The 27,896-nt window shown below is 33.9% G+C and overlaps 1 protein-coding gene across 1 annotated transcript; it reads left to right on the top strand.

Annotated features, from left to right (window-relative positions):
• Window positions 1-22,462: 22,462 nt before the first annotated feature.
• LOC111714050 (uncharacterized) lies at window positions 22,463-27,890 on the top strand. Its single transcript, XM_023489066.1, has 4 exons — window positions 22,463-22,950; window positions 24,728-24,810; window positions 25,707-26,436; window positions 26,785-27,890. Exons 1-4 carry the CDS (start codon window positions 22,735-22,737, stop codon window positions 27,118-27,120), a joined length of 1,365 nt encoding a protein of 454 aa, XP_023344834.1. The 5' UTR covers window positions 22,463-22,734; the 3' UTR covers window positions 27,121-27,890.
• Window positions 27,891-27,896: the final 6 nt, after the last annotated feature.

The raw sequence follows: 27,896 nt of genomic DNA, 5'->3' as shown, positions 1-27,896 counted from the left end.
ATACACAAATACTATTTTAGTAATTTTTTCCTCTATTTTCCCTCCTTAATTTTCCATTTTCTTCTTTTGTTGACTCTCCCTTCAGGCAATTTGGAAGAAAACAGTTTTTTTATAAAACCCTTTAGAGCTCCCGAATTCTATCTAACCTTTTGAATTTTAAAATATGCGCGTGAGCGTGGTTAAATTAGGTTTAAATAATCTTTCTTTAAGAGTTTCTAGTTTCCCCGTTCTACGCGCGCTCTATTCCTCTCATTTATAAACTGAATGATGAATTGATCCTATAAACTCCAATCAGGATAATCCTAAAAAATCGAGGTCTCCAAAACCCCATAATTTTTAAATCCATATGCTCACACCATCTGCTGTATTGATGCAGAAACTGGTAGTGTCCCCCCCCCTCTCCTGTTTATCCCCTGTACTCCCTTTCCTACCTCCTAATAATCCCCCCCCCCCAGCGTATTATCCCCCCTTTTTCTTCTATTTATAAGTATTATGCAAAATTTGACATCTCCTATATAACTCCCCCCTGTCATTTATCATAAGTTGTCACTATCCTTTGCTCCCCTTTCTTACTTTAGTAATATTTTTCATGCAGAATGTAGACAACTACAATGATAACCAGAAAACTCTGGAATAGGATGTCGACTTTCATACTTAATGCCTATAAACAGTTTAATGAACATGAGGCACAGCAATCGTGCAGTGTAAACAGACCGATTTCATCTAAGATGTTATTCAATAAATTACTAGTAATGCTATTTGCTCTAATTGTAACAACATCAAATGCACTTTAGTAACATTGCTTTAATACCGTCTTCCTATTCTACTGTTTTCTGGTTCTCAGTGTAGTTTTCTGGTTTTCATTGTAGTTTTCTGGTTCTCACTGTAGTTTTCTGGTTCTCAGTGTAGTTTTCTGGTTCTCACTGTAGTTTTCTGGTTCTCACTGTAGTTTTTTGGTTTTCACTGTAGTTTTCTGGTTCTCAGTGTAGTTTTCTGGTTCTCAGTGTAGTTTTCTGGTTCTCATCGTAGTTTTCTGGTTCTCACTGTAGTTTTCTGGTTTTCACTGTAGTTTTCTGGATCTCACTGTAGTTTTCTGGTTCTCAGTGTAGTTATCTGGTTCTCACTGTAGTTTTCTGGTTCTCACAGTAGTCTTCTTGTTCTTACTGTAGTTTTCTGGTTCTCAGTGTAGTTATCTGGTTCTCAGTGTAGTTATCTGGTTCTCAGTGTAGTTATCTGGTTCTCAGTGTAGTTTTCTGGTTCTCACTGTAGTTTTATTCTATTTTCAGAAAGTCAGGAAAGGAACTGTGATGTAATATTAGGTACCCATTATTCAAAGGGCTACACGCTCGATTCACAACTGTTCAAACCTTTGTCAATTTAAAACATTTGGAAGAAAACAGAATATTGTCCAAATAATCCAGGACTTGATACATTTTCTGTAAAACCATGATATTACGTAATTTCCGAGCTGTTATGAATAATTGTAAATCTGGTATTATTTATATATATAGATGATGCCCAAATGCAGTAATCAAGATACTACTTGACCACTTTATTTGATGACATTATCCGTTAAATCTTACACGAACTTAACACACGTACAGTGTACACCCCTAGCATGTACATGAACCAAACACACGTACAATGTACGCCCATAGCGTGTACATGAGCCAAAACACGTACACCCCTAGCTTGTACCTCCAACAAAACACCTGTACACACCTAGCTTGTACACCAACCAAACACACGTACACCCCTAGCTTGTACACCAACCAAACACATGTACATCCCTAGCTTGTACACCAACCAAACACACGTACACCCCTAGCTTGTACACCAACCAAACACCTGTACACCCCTAGCTTTTACACCAACCAAACACCTGTACACCCCTAGCTTGTACACCAACCAAACACATCTATATCCCTAGCTTGTACACCAACCAAACAGACGTACACCCCTAGCTTGTACACCAAACAAACACACGTGCACCCCTAGCTTGTACACCAACTGAACACAGATTAATTTATCTTCCTGTTTTGAAAAATCGCAAAAAAGAATGAGGGTATTTTAGGGTTTAAAATTTAACTCGCCGAAATCGACGAGTTAAATATTTATGATGTAGCTTAAAATTCAAGTTTAAATTAAGTCAGAAGTGGCATTTAAGCTAAAACTTAAAATTTAAGTCGTAATTTTTCATTTTTTAGTTTTGCACTCAAGAATATCTGAAAATGCGAGTAAGAAAGGTGAACATTTTTAAGAACTTGAAAACTTTAATTTAATTGAAACATTTTTTTCAATTTACAAAAAATTTATATCTCATTATGCTCTGTGGCCCGATTCTTAAAAATTTGTTTTATTAGGATCAGACACTAAAATAAAATAATATTTGAAGGACGAGGACTTGGACGAGAAAATGAGGAGAATGTGGCTCGGACGAGACATTGTTGTGGCTGGCCTTCCTCCCCTCCCCCACCCCACCCCTTATATATTCCCACTGCACCACTGCACAACTGCACAACAAACAAATTACACGTACATGTGAATATGTAAGTTAGTATGGTAAATAGTTTATGAATATGAAACAAAGGTTTCAATGTGTTAGGACAGCTTGTGTACAAATCATTAATTATCTATTGTATTGTATTTTTAAACTTACTTTTCATTTGTCTTACTCATTGCTATACTTCGTAGCAGAAACATTACACATATCTATATAGATACGCTAATATAACTGACTTCCTATCTACACGCTAATATAACTGACTTCCTCTCTACACGCTAATATAACTGACTTCCTATCTACACGCTAATATAACTGGGTTACTAACCATACAATAATATAACTGACTTTCTATCTACACGCTGATATAACTCACTTCATATCTACACGCTAATATAACTGACTTCCTCTCTACACGCTAATATAACTGACTTCCTATCTACACGCTAATATAACTGACTTCCTATCTACACGCTAATATAACTGACTTACTATCTACACGCTAATATAACTGACTTCCTATCTACACGCTAATATAACTGACTTACTACCTACACGCTAATATAACTGACTTCCTCTCTGCATGCTAATATAACTGACTTCCTCTTTACACGCTAATATAACTGACTTCCTATTTCCACGCTAATATAACTGACTTCCTATCTACACGCTATTATAACTGACTTAATATCTACACGCTGATATAAATGACTTCATATTTACACGCTTATATTACTGGCTTCCTATCTGCATGCTAATATAACTGACTTCCTATCTACACGCTAGCATAATTGACATCCTATTTATACGCTAATATAACTAGCTTTCTATCTATACGCTAATATAACTGACTTACTAATAACTGACTTCCTACTTATACGCTAATATAACTGACTTCCTATCTACACGCTAACATAACTGACGTCCTATCTATACCCTAATATAATTGACTTCGAATCGTTACGCTAATTTAACTGACTTACTATTTACACGCTAATATAACCGAATTACTATCTATACAATAATATAACTGACTTACTATCTGCATGTCTTAAATAACTGACTAAATATCTACACGCTAATATAACTGACTTACTTTCTACACGCTAATATAACTGAATTACTATCTACAGGCTTAACATAACTGACTTAATATCTATTCGCTAATATAACTGGCTTACTATCTAAACGCTAATATAAATGACTTAATACGACTTAGGCTATACTAAAAATATTGGTGGGTTGTCATAATTCTGGTGACCTATAGCCTTAATCCTGATGGCCAAAAGCCAAATTTTCTGATAACCTAAAGTATAGCTCAAAGGTGACCTATATCCCTAAATATTGGTGACCTATATCCCAAAATCCTGGTGACCCATATCCCAAAACACTGGTAAGCTTAATTATAATGAGAAAAATCGGATTATTTTGAGCAACAATTTAATTGTCCAAAATACGTTTAAACTCCGGATAGATATTAAATTTATGTTTTTCAGCTCCAAGATGTAGATATCTATTATATTTGTACGTGTAAAAATACATATCTGCATAACCTTTATTTGGTAACTAATTTTTCCCATTGACTTTAACCTTTGAATAAATCAAAGAATATGAATGCTAAAGATAAAATAAAGAACAGTTGAGAATTTTAACTTTTGTATGTACATGTTACCTAAAGTCGGTCTATCCGTAACCAAGAAACTAAAGGGCACGGGTAATACTGGATACTACTTCTAATATTTCATTTAACGGCTATAATGTTATAGGTTAAACATTCCGTATTTCATAATTTATAGGTAAAATAATAAAACTAGAGGTAGAGAATAGATTTATGTTTTGTGTATTACCTAAACCTATGTTTATGAGAATCTAACATTTTGAGATTAATGTACAGTACGAACTAAAAATTTTGAGATTAATGTGCAGTACGAAATAAAAATATTGAGATTAATGTGCAACACGAACTCAAAATTTGGAGATTAGTTTTCTAATACCTATATATCTACAACCAAATTATGTAAACCTTTGATATTTTAAACTTTGATTATGTGATAAAACAGAAGTCATAGTTTGAAATATCTACAGGTCTACAGCATTGGGTTGTTAAGATATAGGGATTTAAAAATAAGAGTTTGTGACAAAGAATAAATTCCTTTGGAGATTAATGTGCAGTAGAAACTCAAAATTTGGAGATTAATGTGCAGAAAAAAACTCAAATTTGGAGATTAATGTGCAGAAGGAACTCAAATTTGGAGATTAATATGCAGAAGGAACTCACATTTTGAGATTAATGTACAAAACTAACTCAAAATTTGGAGATTATAAAAAATAACTAAAAGATGAAAAGAACGATATGGACAAAGGGTTTGGGTAGAGAATACAGGGAAAGTTGATGGGGAAGGGTTAAAAGAAGAAGAAGGATGAGGTTTTAAAAGGAAGACGAAGTTTGGAAGATGAAGAAGGATAAGATTGGAAGAAGAAGGATAAGGTTGGAAGAAGAAGGATATGGTTGGAAGAAGAAGGATATGGTTGGAAGAAGAAGGATATGGTTGGAAGAAGAAGGATATGGTTGGAAGAAGAAGGTTAAGGTTGGAAAAACAAAAAGATAAGTTTGAAAGAAGAAGACGGATAAGGTTGGAAGGAGAAGGATAATGTAAGAAGAAGAAGAAGAAGGATAGGAAGAAGAAAGATATGGTTGGAAGAAGAAGGTGGTTGGAAGAAGAAGGATAAGGTTGGAAAAACAAAAAGATAAGTTTGAAAGAAGAAGACGGATAAGGTTGGAAGGAGAAGGATAATGTAAGAAGAAGAAGAAGAAGGATAGGGTTGGAAGAAGAAGAATAAGGTTGGAAGAAGAAGAAGGATGAGGTGGGAAGAAGAAGGATAAGGTTGGGAGAAGAAGGATAAGGTTGGAAGAAGAAGGATAAGGTTGGAAGAAGAAGGATAAGGTTGGAAGAAGAAGGATAAGGTTGGAAGAAGAAGAAGGATAAGGTTGGAAGAAGAAGGATGAGGTTGGAAGAAGAAGGATAAGGTTGGAAGAAGAAGGATATGGTAGGAAGAAGAAAGATATGGTTGGAAGAAGAAGGTGGTTGGAAGAAGAAGGATAAGGTTGGAAAAACAAAAAGATAAGTTTGAAAGAAGAAGACGGATAAGGTTGGAAGAAGAAGGATAATGTAAGAAGATGAAGAAGAAGAAGGATAGGATTGGAAGAAGAAGAATAAGGTTGGATGGCGAATGGATTGGTTGGAAGACGAAGGATACGGTTGGAAGAAGAATAATAAGGTTTGAAGAAGAAGAAGGATGAGGTGGGAAGAAGAATGATAAGGTTGGAAGAAGAAGTATAAGGTTGGAAGAAGAAGGATAAGGTTGGAAGAAGAAGGTTAAGGTTGGAAGACGAAGTATAAGGTTGGAAGAAGAAGGATAAGGTGGGAAGAAGAAGGATAAGGTTGGAAGAAGAAGAAGGATAAGGTTGGAAGAAGAAGGATAAGGTTGGAAGAAGAAGGATAAGGTTGGAAGAAGAAGGACAAGGTTGGGAGAAGAAGGATAAGGCTGGAAGAAGAAGGATAAGGTTGGAAGAAGAAGGACAGGATAAGGTTGGAAGAAGAAGGATAAGGTTGGAAGAAGAAGGATAAGGTTGGAAGAAGAAGGACAAGGTTGGGAGAAGAAGGATAAGGCTGGAAGAAGAAGGATAAGGTTGGAAGAAGAAGGACAAGGTTGGGAGAAGAAGAATAAGGTTGGAAGAAGAAGGTTAAGGTTGGAAGAAGAAGAAGGATAGGATTAGAAAAGAAGGATAAGGTTGACAGAAGAAGAATAAGGATAAGGTGGAAGAAGAAGGATAAGGCTGGAATAAGAAAGATCAGGTGGGAAGAAGGAGGATAAGGTTGGAAGAGGAAGAAGGATAAGGTTGGAAGAAGAAGAAGTATAAGGTTGGAAGAAGAAGGTTAAGGTTGGAAGAAGAAGAATGATAAGGTTGGAAGAAGAAGGATAAGGTTGGAAGAAGAAGGTTAAGGTTGGAAGAAGAAGAAGGATAGGGTTAGAAAAAGAAGGAAAAGGTTGACAGAAGAAGAATAAGGATAAGGTGGAAGAAGAAGGATAAGGTTGGAAGAAGAAGTTTAAGATTGGAAGATGAAGGATAGAGATAGAAGAAGAAGGATAAGGTTGTAAGAAGAAGAATAAGGTTAAAAGAAGAAGAATAAGGTTAAAAGAAGAAGAATATGGTTAAAAAAAGAAGGATAAGGTTAAAAAAGGTGAAATGTTGAAAGGGGAAGCTGTGGGAAGAGGGGGCTGGGGGGGGTGAGTGGATTTTAAGAAGAGGGGGGTGAGTGAATGTGGGGGGGGAGCAGGATGTAAGTGAGGGATGAAATTAGAACTTTTGACTGATGGGTGTTAGGGGATTTATAGTTTAGACGATGAAGTTAATTCTTTAAAAATATTTTAAATAAATAAAAATAATTTTGCTGCAAAACTTTGTAAATTTGAAACAGTTTTAAAAAGTATTATGCCTAAATTTTAAATGTAATCTTACACTGTAATAAAATAATTAGAATCTAAAATTATTAACCTAGAAATATCAGCAAAAGAACACATTATGTGCCAACAAATTTAATAAGCATTACATTTCTAATTGGTGTGTAATTAACGTAAATAAACAAACAAACAAACAAATTTCAAGAAACTTTCATAATTTCTCAAAAAAGGAATAAAATATTGTTCAAAACCTTATTTTCTTAATTTTCCTTCGGTCTATATATTCCTGTAAAGTAGCTGTAAATATTATTATCAAAGAATTCAAAACAAACCAAATCTGAAAATTAACCGAAAATGTCAAAAATAACCCAAGAATAATACATTTGTAAGCTTGGGTTCACATCTATCTCTGAAACTGGATATCNCCCCCCCCCCCCATCAAGAATATGTAAGAAGTCTAACCCTCATTTGTCACCTAAACTGGTAGCTTGAATATTTACCCAGTTTCTGTAGTTTCTCTCTTGAAGAAAAATTCTCTTTTAAAATGATGATATTTTGTCAAACTTACTCATTCTCTCAGCACGGGAAACCTAATCTGATTCTTCTTTCCTTTATGATACAAAAACATGTAACTTCACGTATTTTGGTTTTACGTATTTTGTATTATTTTGGTCTATTATCCATGGATTAATTTAATCCCGTTTAATCTAATATTTTTTGAAAGTGTAATTTTTAACTATTTTTTTATATACAGTTATAACCAGAAAACTCTGGAATAGGAAGACGGATTTTAGTCTCAAGTTATAAGTTTAAAAGGCCTAATGAACTTGAGATACAACAATTGTGCCGTTGAAACAGACCCAGATCACTAAAGTAGTGATTTAATAGGCGTCTAGTAAAACTATTTGCTTTAAAACAAAATCAAATCATTCATTTATTGCTATAATGTCGTCTTCCTATTCCACTGTTTTCTGTACATTGTTATAAGGTTGTCGCTAGAGCACATAACTGAACTTTTTGTGGGGGGAGGGGGGGGGTTCCTAGGGTAGATTAGAAGAGAACAATTTTCACATCTGTGAACCTGTCTGTCTGTCTGTTTGCCTGTCTGTGGAAAGGATAATCCCAGAATAATACTGACATAAATATATGAATTCCTTCCAGAAATGTACAATCAATATATCAGGGCTTTATCAAACAATCATTTAATCAGATCTTTTGTAATTTTTTAAAGAATTTAAAAGAAATGACGAAAACTTACGTTTTCCTTTATTTAGACATAAAAATATATATATTTACCCTATTTTATATTTTTGAAAATCAAATTTGGAAAATAACTTCAAAATCTGCTTTAATTATAAAAGGAAACACACCAGACAATTTTAAATTATTTAAATTATTATTAAATTATTATTTGAACCTTTTTGTTGCTGATGTTTTTGGTCGGAAAATTAGTTTAATATCAATCATGTTTGCTCCCACTGAAACCATTCAGTTGGGAATTAATAAAAATGAAAACATATTTTACTCTAGAATTTTGCATGCAACAAGTGCTTTATATTCATTCACTCGTACTATCCAGTCTGGACTTTCTAGTGTAGAGTCGGCCCAACACGTATTACACAACAAATGTAGCCTACGGCTTCTTTTAGGATTGAAAAACCTTTTGCCATTTTCCAAATTTTTTACTCAATGTTGGTTTTCGTAAAACGTTAAGGAAATTTCGCAATTTGATTTAATAATATGTACGTTATATATTGATATTTATGTATAGATGTTCCTAAACCCGTTAAACCGATAGATTAGCACTACAAATATTTACTTTATTCAAGAGATTTAAATATTTTTTATTTAAAGTTATAAATATTATTTATTCAACGTTGTAAATATTGTTTATTTGCTTAAATTTAATTCAATAAAGTTTTCAAACAATCCTTTGCTTAGAGCTTAATCCTATTTTAAATATGATGATTGTCAAATGAAAATATGAACTGCATTAAAAGAATAGCCCGAATAAAAGAAAACGATAATTGAAATTCTAAATAGAACTATGGAAAGGATAAAATATGTTGAAGAAAATTTTATTTTCCCATATTCACGCTTTTATCCTTTATATTTTCCCATATTCACGCTTTTATCCTTTTTATCTTCCAATATTCCTGCTTTTATACTTTTTATTTTCCCATATTCTTGCTTTTTCCAGCTTTATTTCCCATATTCTTGATCCTTTTAATTAAATTCATTTTCTCTGTATTCGATCCTCATCTCTTATCTTCCTTCTGTAAGTTTTTCTCCCATCCAACATGATCAATAACAGCCGTATTAATTGCCTTCAATCTCCTTAACTCCTTATCCTAAATATAAGAAGAGTGAACAGTCTATTTAAAATATAAGGTTAACGCCTATCCCAGCTATATCCCAGCAAACCATAAAGGAGTTTTATTCGTTTTATATTCATCAAAACATCATGAGGTCTAAAAAGGCGTAATTATATCGATCAACTCATTTCTGTCCGCTCTCTCGTTCCCACCCTACCGGATAANAGAGTTTATATGTTTTAACTTCATAAAAAATAATCATCGGCATCAATTGACCCAAATACTGGGATTTTCAAAAAGTGGTCTGCCTTTTTTGCAATTTTTAAAGTAAACGTAAGTATCCAGATTTAAATTTATTAAACAACCTCAAACTTGTCTTAGCATTAATACCTTCTTCTGAAGAGGTATACCCCATTGTAAGTCGTGACATTTTTTGATTTCCCCCTTTTTTAATTATCTTTAAATTGTTATGTTTCGTGGGACACCCAGCATAGTCTAGATCAGTTTATACAATCTGATAAAATATGATAATTCCAATGCAACTTAAACTCTAGGTATTATTTCTCGGGATTGTTTAAGTTGGTTATGTTGTCCCTTTATACTTCAGCTATGTAAATGTTTTACGTGATAAAAAGTTTTGATCAAATCATTGTTTATGAGTATAGTGTATACTTCCGTATCGTAAATTTTACATGTTTCTTACCTAACATCTAAATATGATGGCTGATCCTATCAAATTTCGCTACTTGATATTTCGGGTTTCATCCGACGCCCATAAATCCATAAATATCTAATTAAGGTGATTGAACCTTTAAAAACGTTACAAAACACACCTCCTTCAAATTCCTTGGATACACCCCTAACCCCCNGAGAGAGAGAGAGAGAGAGAGAGAGAGAGAGAGAGAGAGAGAGAGAGAGAGAGAGAGAGAGAGAGAGAGAGAGAGAGAGAGAGAGAGAGAGAGAGAGAGAGAGAGAGAGAGAGAGAGAGAGAGAGAGAGAGAGAGAGAGAGAGAGAGAGAGAGAGAGAGAGAGAGAGAGAGAGAGAGAGAGAGAGAGAGAGAGAGAGAGAGAGAGAGAGAGAGAGAGAGAGATAGAGAGAGAGAGAGAGAGAGAGAGAGAGAGAGAGAGAGAGAATTTTTGAACCCTCTTTTTCGCATAATTGACTTTTTATTTTTTTTTTATTTCAAAGAAAGAAAATATTTAAAACTAAGGGAGAGGGAAATGAAATAAATAGCATTCAGAATTTTTGAAAGTCAAATTTTTTGCACATTTTACGTATCACAGGAGTTGATAAATGTTCAATTGTAAATCTCTGGTTTTCTAAACTTCTACAACTAGTTCATCATCGCCTATTGTTTAAAAGAAGGAGAAAAACTTCAAAAGCAAAGAGTTGTTGGACAGACAGACAAAAGGAAAACAGAAATTAGATTTTTAACAAAAAGAATTTTGAATTATTTCAGCATAATTCAAGGAAGCTTGGGACTAGAAAGTAAAAATAAATTCACTATCATTGAAGAAACGTTTCGATGTCAGTTAAAAGTTTTCGTAAAGAAATTCTAAAAAGGGGAAATTGTGGCAAACTATTCATGCGCGCAATTTTTTTTAAATTCCCAAAATTATCAGATTTATGAATTTATGATTCACAGATTGATTTTATATTAAACAGAAAAATCACGTAAATTCTGGGATTTTTGGGAAAGAGTTGGCTTTATGAATATTAGTTTTCAGCTGGCTAAATAGCTTTGGATATTGCATAAGAATACGGTGCTTAGAAGGGGGGGGGCATGCCTTGGAGTGGGAGAAGGTGCTAAGCTTTGAGCTTAAATTAGTTAATCTATAGATTATATCTACAGAGGCCTTATAGACAAGGAAAAAAATATTGATTTTATGATTTATGAGATTATTAGATAGAGTGATAAATAGATAAATAGATAAATAGATATACCATTAAGTGTAGACGGAGATTTAAAAGGTCTATTCACTTATCATGTCACGGTATTTTTACAATGATTATATAAAGGGATGGTTCATATTAATGAGGTGTCAGGACACGGAGTTCTAGTGAATTATTTACAAGCTCTATAGAAGAATAGGAAATCATGAAATATCTTAGTTTTCCTAGAACTATAATAAAGAAATATAAAACCAGAGATAGGAAGATGTAGAGATAAAGCTATGTAGAAAAGTAAAAAAGAAGGTATAAAGATTAGATATATAGAAAGATAGATAAGAAGATTTATATATGTAGAAAGAAAGATAAGAATATATAGAGATGAAGATATGTAGAAAAGTAGATAAGAAATGAATTCTTTTTGGACAAAGATGAAAGCTAAATTATAATTACTGAATTAAGCACGATCATATGAGAGATCTATGATGTCCAAAAAAGGGTGGAATCTTAACCATTTTATGTCCCCGGGGCGAGGGTTTTAATTTGGTGGGAAGGCAGGGGGTAAACCCACTTATCATATTTATGGTTCATGGCAGAATTTAGCAGAAGGAAACTGTGTTAGGAGGGAGAAATGAAGATATGTTGAAAGGTAGATAAGAAATGAAGATATGTAGAAAAGTAGATAAGAAATGAAGAAATGTAGAAAAGTAGATAAGACATGAAGATATGTTTAAAAGTAGATAAGAAATGAAGATATGAAGAAAAGTAGATAAGACATGAAGATATGTAGAAAAGTAGATAAGACATGAAGATATGTAGAAAAGTAAATAAGTAATGAAGATATGTAGAAAAGTAGATAAGAAATGAAGAAATGTAGAAAAGTAGATAAGACATGAAAATATGTAGAAAGGTATATAAGAATTGAAGATATATAGAAAAGTAGATAAGAAATGAAGATATGTAGAAAAGTAGATAAGACATGAAAATATGTAGAAAGGTAGATAAAAATCAAGGTATGTAGAAAAGTAGATAAGAAATGAAGATATGAAGAACAGTTTTTAGAAATGAGGATATTTAGAAAGGTAGATACGAAATGAAGTTATGTAGAAAAGTAGATAAGACATGAAGATGTCAATTTACCCTAAATTTATGAACTGGTTTGGGCGTGTGTTATTATACAAGAAATAGTTGGAATCAGGAATGGACAGTAAAAACAAAAATCTATAATTTGAATTTATAATATTGGATTTATCTACCCCCCCACCCCTTACATCCTGCAAAATCAATGTAAAGGTGGTTTACCCCTGTTTTACATTAGGTTGAGATAATTTAAACGTTAAATAGAAATTCATCCATTTAATCATGATATACAGTTGAATACTTGGTATAATTATATATCATATTATATATATATTGATATTCTCCAGGTTAACCATATAGACAACGCCGCGCTGCAGCTCGCTCAGGATGGAAGAAATAAAGATTTCATAACTTTTAATACATTTTGGTCTAAAATTGCCACAAAAAAAAACGGGTTTTTTATAATTTTAAAAACCCCCCCCCCCCAAAAAAAAAACAGATTTAGCCGATTGTTGAATAATATGATTCAAACAGTCTCGGTTTAAAAATAAATATTGAATTAAAAATTGCGGAATGTTAAAATCTTGCAAAAAAATATTTAAGACATTAATAAAAAACACTCTGCTTAGTACAAATAAGTCGTTTAATTATGATTTTGGTTAGTCAAGTCTGTTGCTATGATAAAGTACATTATCAAAATTATATTAAATATTGCAAGAAGATACTTAAAAGTAATTTCTTACCGGTCCATTTTTAGAAAATGATAAAAACTTATGGTCGACAAGAGGTTTGCTATTCATCAAGAAAATGTTTCAAGAAATGCTAAAAGAATATAATTAAAATTGTATAGCATTTATATTTTTTTTAATTTTTGATATAACGAAGACGTAACTTGATTATCTTTATTCTAAGTCCTTTTTACATTGTACTCCATACCCTATAGGATTATACTCCAGACCCTAGGATTGTACTACGGACCCTAGGATTGTACTCCAGACCCTAGGATTGTACTCCATACCCTATAGAATTGTACTCCAGGCTCTAGGATTGTACTCCATACTCTATAAGATTATACTCCAGACCCTATAGGATTATACTCCAGACCCTAGGATTGTACTCCAGACCCTAGGATTTTACTTCAGACACTATAGGATTATACTCCCCTAGGATTGTACTCCATACCATATAGGATTATACTCCAGACCCTATAGGATTGTACTCCAGACCCTAGGATTGTACTCCATACCCTATAGGATTATACTCCAGACCCTATAGGATTATACTCCAGACCCTAGGATTGAACTCCATTTCCTATATGATTATACTCCAGACCCTAGGATTGTACTCCATACCCTATAGGATTATACTCCAGACCCTATAGGATTATACTCCAGACCCTAGGATTGAACTCCATTTCCTATATGATTATACTCCAGACCATAGGATTGTACTCCAGACCCTAGGATTTTACTCCAGACCCAAGGATTTTACTCCAGACCCTATAGGATTATACTCCAGACCCTAGGATTGTTCTACAGACCCTAGGATTGTACTCCATACCCTAGGATTTTACTCCAGATCCTAGGATTGTACTCCAGACCCTAGGATCTTACTCCAGACCCTATAGGATTATACTCCAGACCCTAGGATTGTACTACAGACCCTAGGATTGTACTCCAGAAACCTAGAATTATACTCCATACCCTATAGGATTGTACTCCAGACCGTAGGATATTGTATATACTACAGACTCTAGAATTGTACTCCAAACCGTTGGATTGTTCTCCAGACCCTAGGATTGTACTCCAGACCCTAGAATAGTACTCCAGATAATATGAGTGTACTCCAGACCATTGAATTGTTCTCCACACCCTAGTTGTACTCCAGACCCGAGGATTGTATTTCAGACCCTGAAGATCTGCCAACCCACCCTTCCTTTAACTGCTTAATATGTTAGTAGGAGTCCACTAATGTTTAGCCGTTACATAACGTCGTTATCATATCTATTTTGACAGATATAGGACAAAAAGTGTAAATGGGGTGGCCTGGTTCTTGGAGGTGGGGGGGGGGCTGGTTCTATGCCGGGGGATGGGGGTCAGGAATTTACTTCTGCTATACTAACCAGAAAAGATAGTGAAGTGTCATCATGAGATAAAAGATAATAATCATAAATTGATATTCATGTTTACATTTTTAAAAGTGGTTTCTGAGTCAGTGAACCTTTCTAGTCAGCTGTGCAGTACAGTACCTTGTAAACTGTACCCTGTGAAAAATGATAAAAAAAATGTATGGCTCATGTTTCCCAAATTTAAGTTTTATATTCAGATGGGTTCACGTAGTTCTACGTGAACCCAGACGCTTGGTTTTACGTGAACCCAGATACTGGGTTCTACGTGAACCCAGATACTTGGTTCTACGTGAACCCTGCCTATTATATACATGCTGAATAATGGTATAATTAAGAAGGACGCAACAAAACCTTATTTAAATCCTGTATATATGGAGCCCGCCTCTCCCGCCCTTTTACTTTTCTTAGCAAAAACTTAACATTCTTTACACTTGCTAAGGGAGGATAAAGAAAAAGTACTAACAGCTGTATCGAGAAAAAAATATTTGATCTTTTCGCTATTTTGCGGTTTTCAAACCCAATGATGATCTTAATTCAAAATGTTGGGTTCGGCAACTTTTAATTAATTTTTAGAAACAAATATGCAATCTACCTTAATAACCAACAATAATAAACTCTATGCACGAAACCATGCCTTCTTAAAAACTGGAAAAACCCGTTTACTTCTAAAATTCAAAATTGTTTTAATTTGTTAATTAGCTCCTGTTTTATGCTTAGGTTTACGAAAGGAACTTTACAACGTAATCATTACTTAAGTTTTTCTCTTGTTCGGAGTTAACCGTCTTATCTTACAAGGGGTATATACAAGGGAATATACAAGGAGTATATTCAAGGGGAATATACAAGAGGTGTTTATGAGGGGAATATTCTAGGAGTATATACAAGAGAATATGTAAGGGGTATATACAAGGGAATATACAAGGGGTATATACAAGGGAATATACAAGGGGAATAATATATTACAAGTGGTAAATACAAGAGGTGTTTACAAGGGGTATATGTACAAGGGGTATATGTACAAGGGGGTATAATTATACAAGGGTAAAGAGATACATAAAACAAGGGATGGGTGGAGCGTAGGGAGCATGACAGGCGTATATTTATCCGAGGGTATATAATGGGGGGGGGGGGAAGGAACAAAAACTAGAATTTTAATTCCTAATTAACATCAATTTTTCAAACGCAGAAACATCCTTGTTAAGAAATTCGACACCTACTGCATACCAAGGCTAAGGCATTCGGATTTGTCTCTTGATGGGTATAACTTTAAGCTCACTATTGTTAGAGATCATTTTGCAAAATAAAATGACAATTCTTCTCTAGAATTTAGGTAACAATTATCTGATTAAAATAATTTTAATGCCTTCTGTCCTATTCCCTCCCGTAAAAACTATAATACCTATTAATTTTAATTGCTAATTTTAAATTTTCAAATCATTCTGATTGTACTTAAGCTGCCTTGAATCTTGATGCTATATATAGCTATCTATTCATCTTTTCATCTTTAATTCATCAATCTATTCATTTATCTATCTATCTATTCAACCTGAGGGGTTTAGGTGGAATTTTTCAATTATCCAGCTGCTGAGATAACGTTCTGTTAAACTTTATTTTTCATCAAACATTTAATTTTTTTCTGAAAATAGTTCATTCAAACTTTCAAGATTTTTATCGTGAGTAGACATTTTGGATTAAATTCAAATAGGTCCCAGACAGTCGCCATTTTCTTTCAGATTCAGGAAAATTCCGCCGATGCAATGTTTAAATTCAATTTGGTGAAATTTCGCAAAATTTTGCTGTCGTCACCCCGACCCGGTATAATTTGTTTTAGTTTTGCAAGAATTTAAAGATTTGCAGTAATTTTAGAATAATGTATTGAGCACGATTGCTGAGACAGAAATAGTTAATTCAAACTCATTAACCTTGACACAAGTATTATGTGTTCCTAAAACAATTTTTTAAACCATTAATTGTTGTAATTTCATTTAATCTTCTTTTTAGGAACGGGAAAGTCTGATTCACAATGGTACCTGTTTCACTTTTATATGATCAAAAATGTGGCTTAACAATTGTTTAATTTTGACAGTTTCCCCCGTACTGTTTTTAATTCAAAATCTCGTAAGTTACTTTTAAAAGAAATCACAGTTGAAGATAATCGACTTTCAGAGAGAAGATTATTGATATCTCAAGCATTATTGATCAGATAAACTTGTGAATCAGACACTTGAAATCACGGTTACTGTAATAAGACTTTATAACACTAAAACAATTTGAAGATTTTCCGGTTTGGTGAATTTTCTATAAAACAAAAATTTATTCGAGTGACATCTTTTAATTCTGACCAGCCGCCATAAAACTTTCTTTGGGTCATGTGAGGTCCCACGAAGATTTTTGATTAGTTCAGCTGTTTTGACGTGTATAATATGTAAACAAATAGAAAAGAGGACGTATAACTTTTTCGGATGCACTAATAATAATGAGGACTCTCAAAGATTATGGATCCAAATTGAGGACGGAGGACGCATATTCAGATCTCACAATGAAAACGCACATTCAGGATGCACTTTTGAGGTCCCACACAATTATGTGCAACAAAATGTCACGTACACAAATCGCAGCTTCATAAAATAGGATTTCCAATTTTCTTGACATAAGATTTAGATTACAAAATATAAAGCTGAAAAGGGGTGCCTAAAGAGAAATGTTTTTTTTTTTAAATTTAAACCACACATTTCCAACACCATGTTTTAATTTTCAAATCTCTAAACAATCTCTTTAAAATATGTAAATTCTATTTTATTTCCTAAACTTGGAACATGGAAACTTGGTTTACACAGATAACACATTGCCAGGGGTAGATAAACTTACATACATAGTTAGATGGGTAGATAGATAAATATAGATAGATAGATAGTAAAAAAGTAAAAAATTATTTGTTTATGAAATATAACAAAAACATACAAAATAAAGTATTTCAGGAGAAAATATTTAAAAACCTCTAAAAGTAGAGGTTGTGGTTGTTGTTAGATAGATAGATAGCTAGATAGACGGATAGATAGATGGATCGGTAGATAAATCTATGAAAAGGTGGAAAAATATATGAATAGACAGATAGATAGATATAAAGACAGATCTATACATGATATGTATAGTTGACATCACAGGTAGGTAATTAAATAGATATCTATTCAAATAGTTAATTGAATTGATGAAGATAGATAAATATTTATGTAGATGACAAGAACGGTTGGTAATTGTACAGTAATGCAGATAGATGTTTAAAAACATAGAAAGATTGATTGATTGACAATAATTGATGTGAGACGTATATAGATGGCTAGACAGATAGACAAAAAAATATATATGTATGAAGTTAAAAAGATAGATAATTCAGTACATATATAGGTAGATGGATGGATAGATAGATAATTGAATAGATATGAAGAAAGATAAACCGCGTAGATATCTCTTGAATAGTAAATGTCCCAGCTTTATCTCTCTGTATCGTAAACCTAATGTTCAACATCTTTCCATTCATGTAAACTATATATATACCAACTAGGAATTCAGGTTTGTTTTAAGCTATATCTAAATTTCAAAGTCCTGTATAGTGCTTGAGCTAGCGTGTCTTGAATAAAATTTTTTTTTGATGATTTAGATGAGATACTAAGCACTGTGCAGTATTCATATATATATTTTTTAAGTTTGTCTGTCCGTTTGTTTGTCCGATCATAACTCGGGGGAACCACGGGAATGTTCTTAGCTTAGTTTTAAGATTCTAAGTCGACTTATATAGGGAAAAATAGCTAAAATTGAAATTTACGACCAAGTGCGGGTAAACGGCGGGAGTACCCTGGACAACGTTGGGTTCCCAAGCTAGTATAATATTTATGCTTTGTTCACGCGGAATTTGCTGGAGTTAGCGCTAAGTCGAGTGATCATCAATTTATTCAAACTAGATGAAAAATCACCTGCTTATTTAGTTCAAATATTTAGCTTATTGTGCTGGATCACTGAAAAATATAAAATAGATGAAAAATCACCTGCTTATTTAGTTCAAATATTTAGCTTATTGTGCTGGATCACTGGAAAATATAAAATAGATGAAAAATCACCTGCTTATTTAGTTCAAATATTTAGCTTATTGTGTTGGATCACTGGAAAATATAAAAAGATGAAAAATCACCTGCTTGTTTAGTTCAAATATTTAGCTTATTGTGTTGGATCACTGGAAAATATAAAAAGATGAAAAATCACCTGCTTATTTAGTTCAAATATTTAGCTTATTGTGATGGATCACTGGAAACTAGATGAAAAATCACCTGCTTATTTAGTTCAAATATTTAGCTTATTGTGCTGGATCACTGGAAAATATAAAAAGGTTTCAATTGGATAATTTCTGTTTTTAGTTCTGTAACCATGCAATCTTATTTAATCCACATTCTTGTGAAAAAAAACTCGATTTGAAGTTGGTTCAATTATACTCATAACAATAAAGCCCTATACTAGTGCACTATAACTAAATGATATAAATAGTCTCAAATGTTGATTTAAATTATAATTATAGCGAGTGTTGGGTATGCCTGTAGTAAATTACCCTACTCCATAACAGTTTCTCTCACCAGTATCTATCCAGGAATAAATCAGATTCTCTTGACTATCAATGTGAACACACGGCTACAATCCTGTGAACTATCAATGCCTCAAACAGGACACGATCCACACGGCTACAATATCCCGTGACTTATCAACGCCACTACCACTTGGCGCGATCTCGTTAGCTATCAATGTCAAAACAGACACTAGCAATTAATTGATCAGTACCTCAAACAGGAGACGATCCACATGGCTACAATCCCATGACTTATCAACGCCACTACCACTGGGCGCAATCTCGTTAGCAAACAGACACTAGCAATTAATTGATCAGTACCTCAAACAGGAGACGATCCACATGGCTACAATCCCATGACTTATCAACGCCACTACCACTGGGCGCAATCTCGTTAGCTATCGATGTCAAAACAGACACTAGCAATTAATTGATCAGTACCTCAAACAGGAGACAATCCACATAGCTACAATCCCATGACTTATCAATGTCTCAAACAGGACACGATCCACACAGCCACAATCCGGTAACTTATCTATGCCACTACCAATGGGAGCGATCTTGTAAGCTATCAATGTCCTCTTGACACTAACTCGTAACTATCAATAACAAAACTAAATGCATGATCCTCAACCTGTTTATCAAAACAGGGAACGAATTCTCTCTCACAGTAAACTATACGGAGTTTCTATATCAACTAATATATTTGAGGTTTATATGTTTCAAGTTAAAGTTAATAGATATAATTACAATTCCTACCTTGTTGTCATCATCATGCTATGTATTCATTTAAAGCGCGGTTCAAATGAATAACGGGTTGTTAATAATGTACAACGTACCTCAGGTTTACAGAATATCGTGTTACCCGATATTTATTACATGTCCACCGAAATAAACAGTTAAGTAGAAGATAAAAGGACTTTGTGACCTCGTAGCTTCTCTTATGTATAAGAAAAGCAAATTTATATATTATAAATTTAAAAGTTCTGATTGAAAGATATCAACACTATATAAAGTTTGATACAATTTATTGTAATTTAAAGACAGAAATCTATCTTCTAGTTTACATTGTTGAACTAAACCTGCCAGTATAACCTATATAATCACGATGATGATCTGTATAAATATCCTCCTCCTGCAAAATATAGTCAATTATCCCATCATCCACATGTCACAGATAGGGACTAACTAAAGATCTATCTATCTATAGATAACTATCCAAAACTTCAAAACAAGTGGAAAACATGCGAAAATTAAAGAATTAATTTTGAATCATTATTCATGAAGGTACTTCGCCAAAGAAACAAAATGCCAAAAAATATAAATGATAAATGATCATAAAATCAAGAAAGGTAGAACAGAAAAAAGAAAAAATGGATGAAAAAGGATTCTACTAAGAAAGATATCTTTAATGAGATGAAAGTTTCGATTTCTACGATTAAATTTGCACCAATTATTTTATAATTTTGTAAAGGAATTAAGGTCTTTGTCACAAACTATGATTTTCTAATTTCTATTACTTTCAGCTCAATGTCGTATACCTGTATGAATTATATAGATTAAATAATAAGTTTGAAATATTAAAGGTTTACAAGTTGCAACATCAGGTTGCAAATATATAGAGATTAGAAAAATTGAGTTTGAACCTGAAGAAGCAATTAGGAAATCTGACAAGTGATGTTCGAGGAACTAACTTACAGAGCAGGTTGAACAGGTTGAACATATTTCTAGCTCATTCATTAATATCCATCTCTGTTTGGGAAAAATACAAGGTTCGACCATGATTTAGATATTTTCTGCAGGGGGATGACAAAGGCGGTTAAAACAGCAAATTCAACTATTTCTAACCTATTTTGTACAAGAAAATCCAAACCGTTTTCAATTTAATGACAAACCAATAATAGTTTGAAAAATACACTTTGGACATTTTTAACAACTTTGAAGATGTTCCCATACTCGAAGATTTTCCAAAAAACAATCTGAAGAACATAATTTTATTCTTAACTCGAGACGTTCAACCAACAAGAGTCAGACAGACAGAAAACAGCTAACCAAACATATAACCAGTAAACTAGAAAAATTGCCAGTTAGATAACCAGAGATAAAACATGCTACCAAGGCAAATAACCAGAAAGCCAGACAACCCGACCAATAATCAGCTAACCAGAAATATAAACAGATAGATAACTTACCGATTAACCAGTTAAACGGACAGATAAGTTACTAATCTAAAAACAAAACAGAAAAATAAGCTACCAACTAACCAGATACGTTTACTAGTTAACAAGAGAAAACAAATCTAAAGTTGGTCAAAACTAACCCTGGGTTTGTCAAATTTATTTATATTTTCTGCTATATAACAGGAAATTAAATGTCACCGGATTTTCAAATGTATTTAGCAAATCCCCCTCCTTAAATCCGGATTCACCCCCCCCCCCTCCTCTTCCCTGCATTCCCTTTCATAGGTCCCTCTCTGGGAAATATCATTTATTATGAAAATATAAAATATTATTTTAAAACATGCTCCACGCAATAATTGGAATTTTAAGTTAATTATAAAATGTGATGAAAATAAGGCGCTGACAAATGAGAAATTTTAAAAAGATTAAAAACAAAAAAAGATTTATATTCTCTGTTTTGGTTTTCCTTAAAGGACTTGTACACAAATTATCTATAGTCGTTGACAAAACTATAAAAAATAATGGTAAACAAAGACGATGCGTCGGTAACAAAAAAGGTATATTTCATGAAGATTAACAGTTGCTTTTACATAATCTTTATTATTTTTTATCTCTGACATCGCGAGAACACTAGCTGTACATTTGGGTTGACGCAGCGCTCTGTCACAAATTATCTAGACTAAACTAAGTCCAAAATGTTTTCTACTGGCATCTATGGTCAGTATTATTCAGGAAAAATATACAGAATTTTTACCACACAGAAATTGAAACTTAACACTGCACTTGAATTCTAATTTTTAATCTGTACATCTGTGTAGCCTGCAATGTCGTAGACCTTTGTCAAACTATAAATTCTGCTTCTTAAAATAATCAAAGTTTGATATAGAACAATAATTTAAATTTTCTTTCTTTTTTTATGATTTCTTCCTTTATATGTTTCCTTGTAAAATAATATGTATGAAAAAATTAATTAAAATAGAAAAATTAAGGAAACCGGGTCTTTTTATAAGCGTTTATAAGTTTCATTCCAGCTCTAAAACTTATACTTTAAACCAAACTTTGTTTACTGCCCCCTTAAGAAAGTGTTTACTTTTCCTTTAAGAAACTAATGTGATACATTAGCGATCAAGAATCTGGAATATCTCTCCATTAAAAGAATATAAATAGGATCAACAACTAAGCCGTAGACCACTTAATAATGGCGGCTTCAACACAAACAAAAGATTTTCCACCGGATTGAATTACGATTGTAAACCAGGAAATCGTCTTATAAACCAAGGAGCCAAGACATTTGGATTTATGGTCGAACCAGCCGGACCCTGGCCGGACCAGCCGGCGAACAGAGGTCCAGGATTGACCCAGTCCGACAAATCGGACGCATCACGCCCCTGGTCCCCAGGCCGTCCAACCCCCCTTCTCCCGGATTTTTCCAGACCCGACTCGACTCGTCCCGACCGATTGTAAATCACATGACACGTAAATTGGTCAGTCGTCAAGTGTCTATTATAAAGGAAAGATATTTTATAAATTTTATGAAAAATAAGTTCAAGAGAAATAAACTATGAAAAGGTTAGAACTAGCCCTGCTGCTGTACAGTGTAATGTACACAGTGAAGTGTACAGGAGAGGTATGTACAAACACAGTAGAAGGCGTGTACAGAGTAGAGAGCCGCTGTACAGGAGCACATATATCGAGTGCTCTTAGTGCAGGAGAAGGGTGTGCTCCGAGAGCAACTTTGCTTCGACTTCCCTGGCCCAATTCAACCCAGATAGATCAGGTTCGTTACAAATCTCATTTTTTAATGTTTTAGATCGTTAAGTATTAATTTTGAATTATTAGAGCAGAGAAACATTTTCTAAAAGAGCAGAGCTATTTAATCCAAAGTAAAGTTCCAGCCCAGACTTTTGACATAAACAAACACAAATGTTATGAAAACGTGTTGGGGACTCTTTATTACGAATTTTACAAATGTTTTATTTACTCATTTTTGAATGAAAATCCCAAACACATGTTAAACCATAGAAGATTTAGCATTTCACGAATTTAATATTAAACACGGTTTATACTATAACTTGGGAATTTTAGGACAATGTGCAAAAATATCAGAAAATATCGTAAAGTAGATATTTAGAAAAAAAAAAGTGTTTTAGAGTAACTAGAACATAAATGAAGCCTTCCAACAAACATAAACATAAGTATTTTTGGAAGAGAATTTCATGAAATTAATATGTATAAGGTATCCTTTCATACACCGTATTACACAGAATAATTCCCGTTCTATTCAGCATACATTCTAGTTTCATATTTCACAATTAGTTCTACAATTAGGAACTTGAAAACTATTTGATTCTTCAATTTAGAACTTCAAAACTAGTAGATTCTACAATTAGGAACTTGACAACTGGTAGATTCTTCAGTTAGGAACTTGAAAACTGGTAGATTCTTCAATTAGGAACTTGACAACTGGTAGTTTCTTCAGTTATGAACTTGAAAACTGGTAGATTCTACAATTAGGAACTTGAAAACTGGTAGATTCTTCAATTAAGAACTTGAAACCTATTTGATTCTTCAATTTAGAACTTCACAACTAGTAGATTCTACAATTAGGAACTTGACAACTGGTAGATTCTTCAGTTAGGAACTTGAAAACTGGTAGATTCTACAATTAGGAACTTGAAAACTATTTGATTCTTCAATTTAGAACTTCACAACTAGTAGATTCTACAATTAGGAACTTGAAATCTGGTCGAGTCTATAATGAGTAACTTGAAAACTAGTCAGTTCTATAATTTAGAACTTCACAACTAGTAAATTCTTCAATTAGGAACTTCAAAACTAGTCAGTTCTACTATTTATAGGAACTTAAAACCCAGTAGATTTTTTAATTACGAACTTGAAAACTAGTAGATTCTTCAATTAGGATCTTAAAAACTAGTCAATTTTATAATTTGGAATTTCAAAACTAGTAGATTCTACTATTTGGAACTTGAAAACTAGTAGATTCTTTAATTAGGAACTTGAAAACTAATAAATTCTTTAAGTAGGAACCTAAAAACTAGTAGATTCTCCAATAGGAACTTAAAAACTAGTCGATTCTGCAATTTGGAACTTTTCTATGTAAATAAATTGTAAAAAAATAAAATGTCACATAGGAATAATCCTTTTAATTTAAACAGTAATGTATGTAAATCTTAACTATCTTAAGATTATAAAATAAATATTTATTAATCTTTTAGCTATTTTAAGATTAACATATATTGATATAATTGGTATTTTTTGAGTCATTCCTCATTAAAATCAGTTTACTTTACGTCAAAGGAATTGAGTTTTTGTCACAAACTCAAATTGTCAAATCCCTATATCTTCACAACCTGATGATGTAAACCTTTGGTATTTCAATGTTCGATTATTTGGTCTATCAGAATTCATAGTTTGAAATATCAAAGGTCTACGACATAGGGTAGCAAAGATATAAAGATTAGAAAAGTAGAGTTTGTGACAAAAACTCACTTCCTTTATCTTTGAAAAATATTTAAATTTTTGTATTTGTTTAGATGACTCCCACATACGTAACAGTGCAGCAGTGTGATGGTTCATGTACACAGTACGGACACTCTTGTACACCCAGGAAAACTAGGTACGAGTTTCTCTTCTACGTTATGTTTATTTATCAAAAAGGAAACAAGCTTTAAGCAAGAACCATTTTGTTTTTTTCCTTGATTCTTCACTTCTTCTTATTTTTTTTAAACAAGAAATATTGGTGTTTTTTTGTGATTTAATAAGATTTCCGTTTAACAAAAATGTGTAATAGCTTGCTTGCTGTGCTGTGTATGTATATCTATATATTTACCATGCATCCACTTAAAAATGTTCTATCTATAGAGTTTTCAAATTATCTCTTTTATCTACAGCTCTTCTTGAATCCTCCCATGGATCAAGAATTTGGAAATATTATTCCCGGATTTCTGCAACCAATATGGCAGTGCTCCATGTTCTTTTTTTAATAATATTTCTTTGAATGCATCCTCCATGCATTAAATATTCATCATACAGGGTGTCAAAGAACATATTAAAATCAATGTATTCTTCTGCAAGGGGTTGTAAAGTAAAATAAGAAGATGAGAGGGAATGTCATACTCATAGTCATTACAATTGACCCTCCATTTAAATGGTACCCTCTTACCTTTTATTTCTTATTGCAAGAAATACGCAAAAATAGCTACTTTTTCTAGAGAAATTATAAATATCACATTCATTTTTGATCAGTCAACGGGTATTTTTTATCATCGGACATGACATGACACGCTATAAAATTACGTTTTTGAAATGCGTAAATTTTACTGAAATGCATTATGTTTGTTGAAACACTCTGGAGATTTCGCAATCTTGCATTGGAACCAATATTTCAATTATTATCTTATCCATCCGGAATACTATCTACATATATTATCTACCCACCACATGTATATGTGTCTTTCTCTATAACTGGTAAAGTTTATATCTATCTATCTATCTACCTACCTGTCTATCTAGGATGAGAAAGGTTCCTGTAATCCTCTCCAAGTGTGGAATCAGCTCTGGAACCTGTGACAAGGAGTGTTCTACTCTGGAGATAGAAGAGCACCTTGACTGCTCCTGTTCCTGCTCCCTGGAGCAGTCCTCCTGCCGTCTTGATCAGGAGCTCAGAGCTGACCTCTGCTCCTGCCAGTGTCGAGATATCCTGGGGAAGCAAACCTGCCTGGACGCAGGACGGATCTGGGATGACAGCTCCTGCTCCTGTGGATGCTCGGAGCAAGAGTGCGCTCCTGGAACCCAGCTCCAGGTCTCAACCTGTACCTGTACTCAGGATCCTGGTCTCGAGGTTGTGTTGGAGCAGGAGGACAGGGCTCCCAGGAGCACTGAACCCTTCCCTGGGTTCGAGATGATCGTGATCATCATCCTACTGGGGATCATCTTTATTCTGATCGTGATCGTGTTTTCCCTAATCATGAGGATCCAGAGGATCCAGAGGAACTACAGGAGAGAGAAGATGAAAAAGCAGAAGGACGAGGAACTATCTTCTCAGGGTGGGTTTACAGATACTCGACCTCAGGTTCAGTACAATGAAGTACAACGGGGGGAGGGGGCTCAGTACACAGAGGTTGGGACAGGAGAGAACTGTTCTACTCCAAGCTCAGGGTTCTACTCGGAGTTAGGACAGGAAAGACCAGAGTTTGATCATCTTTATACCTCCCCTGATCAAGTGAGGAGCAAGAAACATAAGGTATTTTCTTGAATTCATTCTTTCTTGAAATCTTCCTTTTTTTAAATACAATTTCTTTTTCTAAAACTAATTGCTTAATAATCTAGACAATAACACTATAATAATGATAAGTTTCTAAGCATATGTTTGAATATTTTGTGTTTCCAACTGCTAACTAACTGCCACCATATCAGAGCAATACATTTCAAATTATTGTTTTGCTAGATATTATGTTACAATTAAGACAATGCTTTCGACGTTTAAGGGGAGTTTTTTCACATTTGCAATTCAGAGATTCAAGGATTTATTTTTTTTGTATATTTTAAGGTTCGGCTTGTGTTAAATAGTTAACCAGTGCATTTTTTACAGATTCCAGACGCGATAATTGGAAACTCAGTGGGAGGAGGGAGCAGAGGGTTCGATTCCGCCCTGGACAGTTCAGGGGACACACTAGGGACCCCTGGGGGACCCTACAGGGGTGTAGAGGGAAGCATTTACGGGGGTAGCTCAGAGGCTCCTTGCTGTGCTCCTGCTCTTGCCCCTACTGTAGAATCAAGATATGGAGAATATTGTACGTTGAAATATGAACCGTACACTGGTGTGCAGGGCCCAGTGTACGGTAGGGTTGATACTATGGAGTACAGGGCTCCTAGCTTTCAGATTGATGAAGCTGTTAGACTTCTCCAGGTTTCAACAAACCAGTAAAACTTTACTCAGGGTTCATAGAAACCAGTAGATCTTTACTTAGGGTTCATAGAATCAAGTAGATCTTTACTCAGGGTTCATAGAAACCAGTAGATCTTTACTTAGGGTTCATGGGAACCAGTATATCTTCACTCAGGGTTCATGGAAACCAGTACATCTTTACTTAGGGTTCATAGAAACCAGTAGATCTTTACTTAGGGTTCATAGAAACCAGTAGATCTTTACTCAGGGTTCATAGAAACCAGTAGATCTTTACTTAGGGTTCATGGAAACCAGTAGATCTTTACTCTGGGTTAATGGAATCAAGTAGATCTTTACTTAGGGTTCATAGAAACAAGTAGATCTTTACTCAGGGTTCATGGACAGCAGTAGATCTTTACTCAGGGTTCATGGACAGCAGTAGATCTTTACTCAGGGTTCATGGACAGCAGTAGATCTTTACTCAGGGTTCATGGACAGCAGTAGATCTTTACTCAGGGTTCATGGACAGCAGTAGATCTTTACTCAGGGTTCATGGACAGCAGTAGATCTTTACTCAGGGTTCATGGACAGCAGTAGATCTTTACTCAGGGTTCATGGACAGCAGTAGATCTTTACTCAGGGTTCATGGACAGCAGTAGATCTTTACTCAGGGTTCATGGACAGCAGTAGATCTTTACTCAGGGTTCATGGACAGCAGTAGATCTTTACTCAGGGTTCATGGACAGCAGTAGATCTTTACTCAGGGTTCATGGACAGCAGTAGATCTTTACTCAGGGTTCATGGACAGCAGTAGA

The sequence above is a fragment of the Eurytemora carolleeae genome, unplaced genomic scaffold (genome assembly GCF_000591075.1).
Source record: "Eurytemora carolleeae unplaced genomic scaffold, Eaff_2.0 scaffold84, whole genome shotgun sequence".
Taxonomy (NCBI): domain Eukaryota; kingdom Metazoa; phylum Arthropoda; class Copepoda; order Calanoida; family Temoridae; genus Eurytemora; species Eurytemora carolleeae.
The sequence above is the reverse complement of the archived record's forward strand: the minus strand, read 5'-3'. Positions and strand labels throughout refer to the sequence as shown.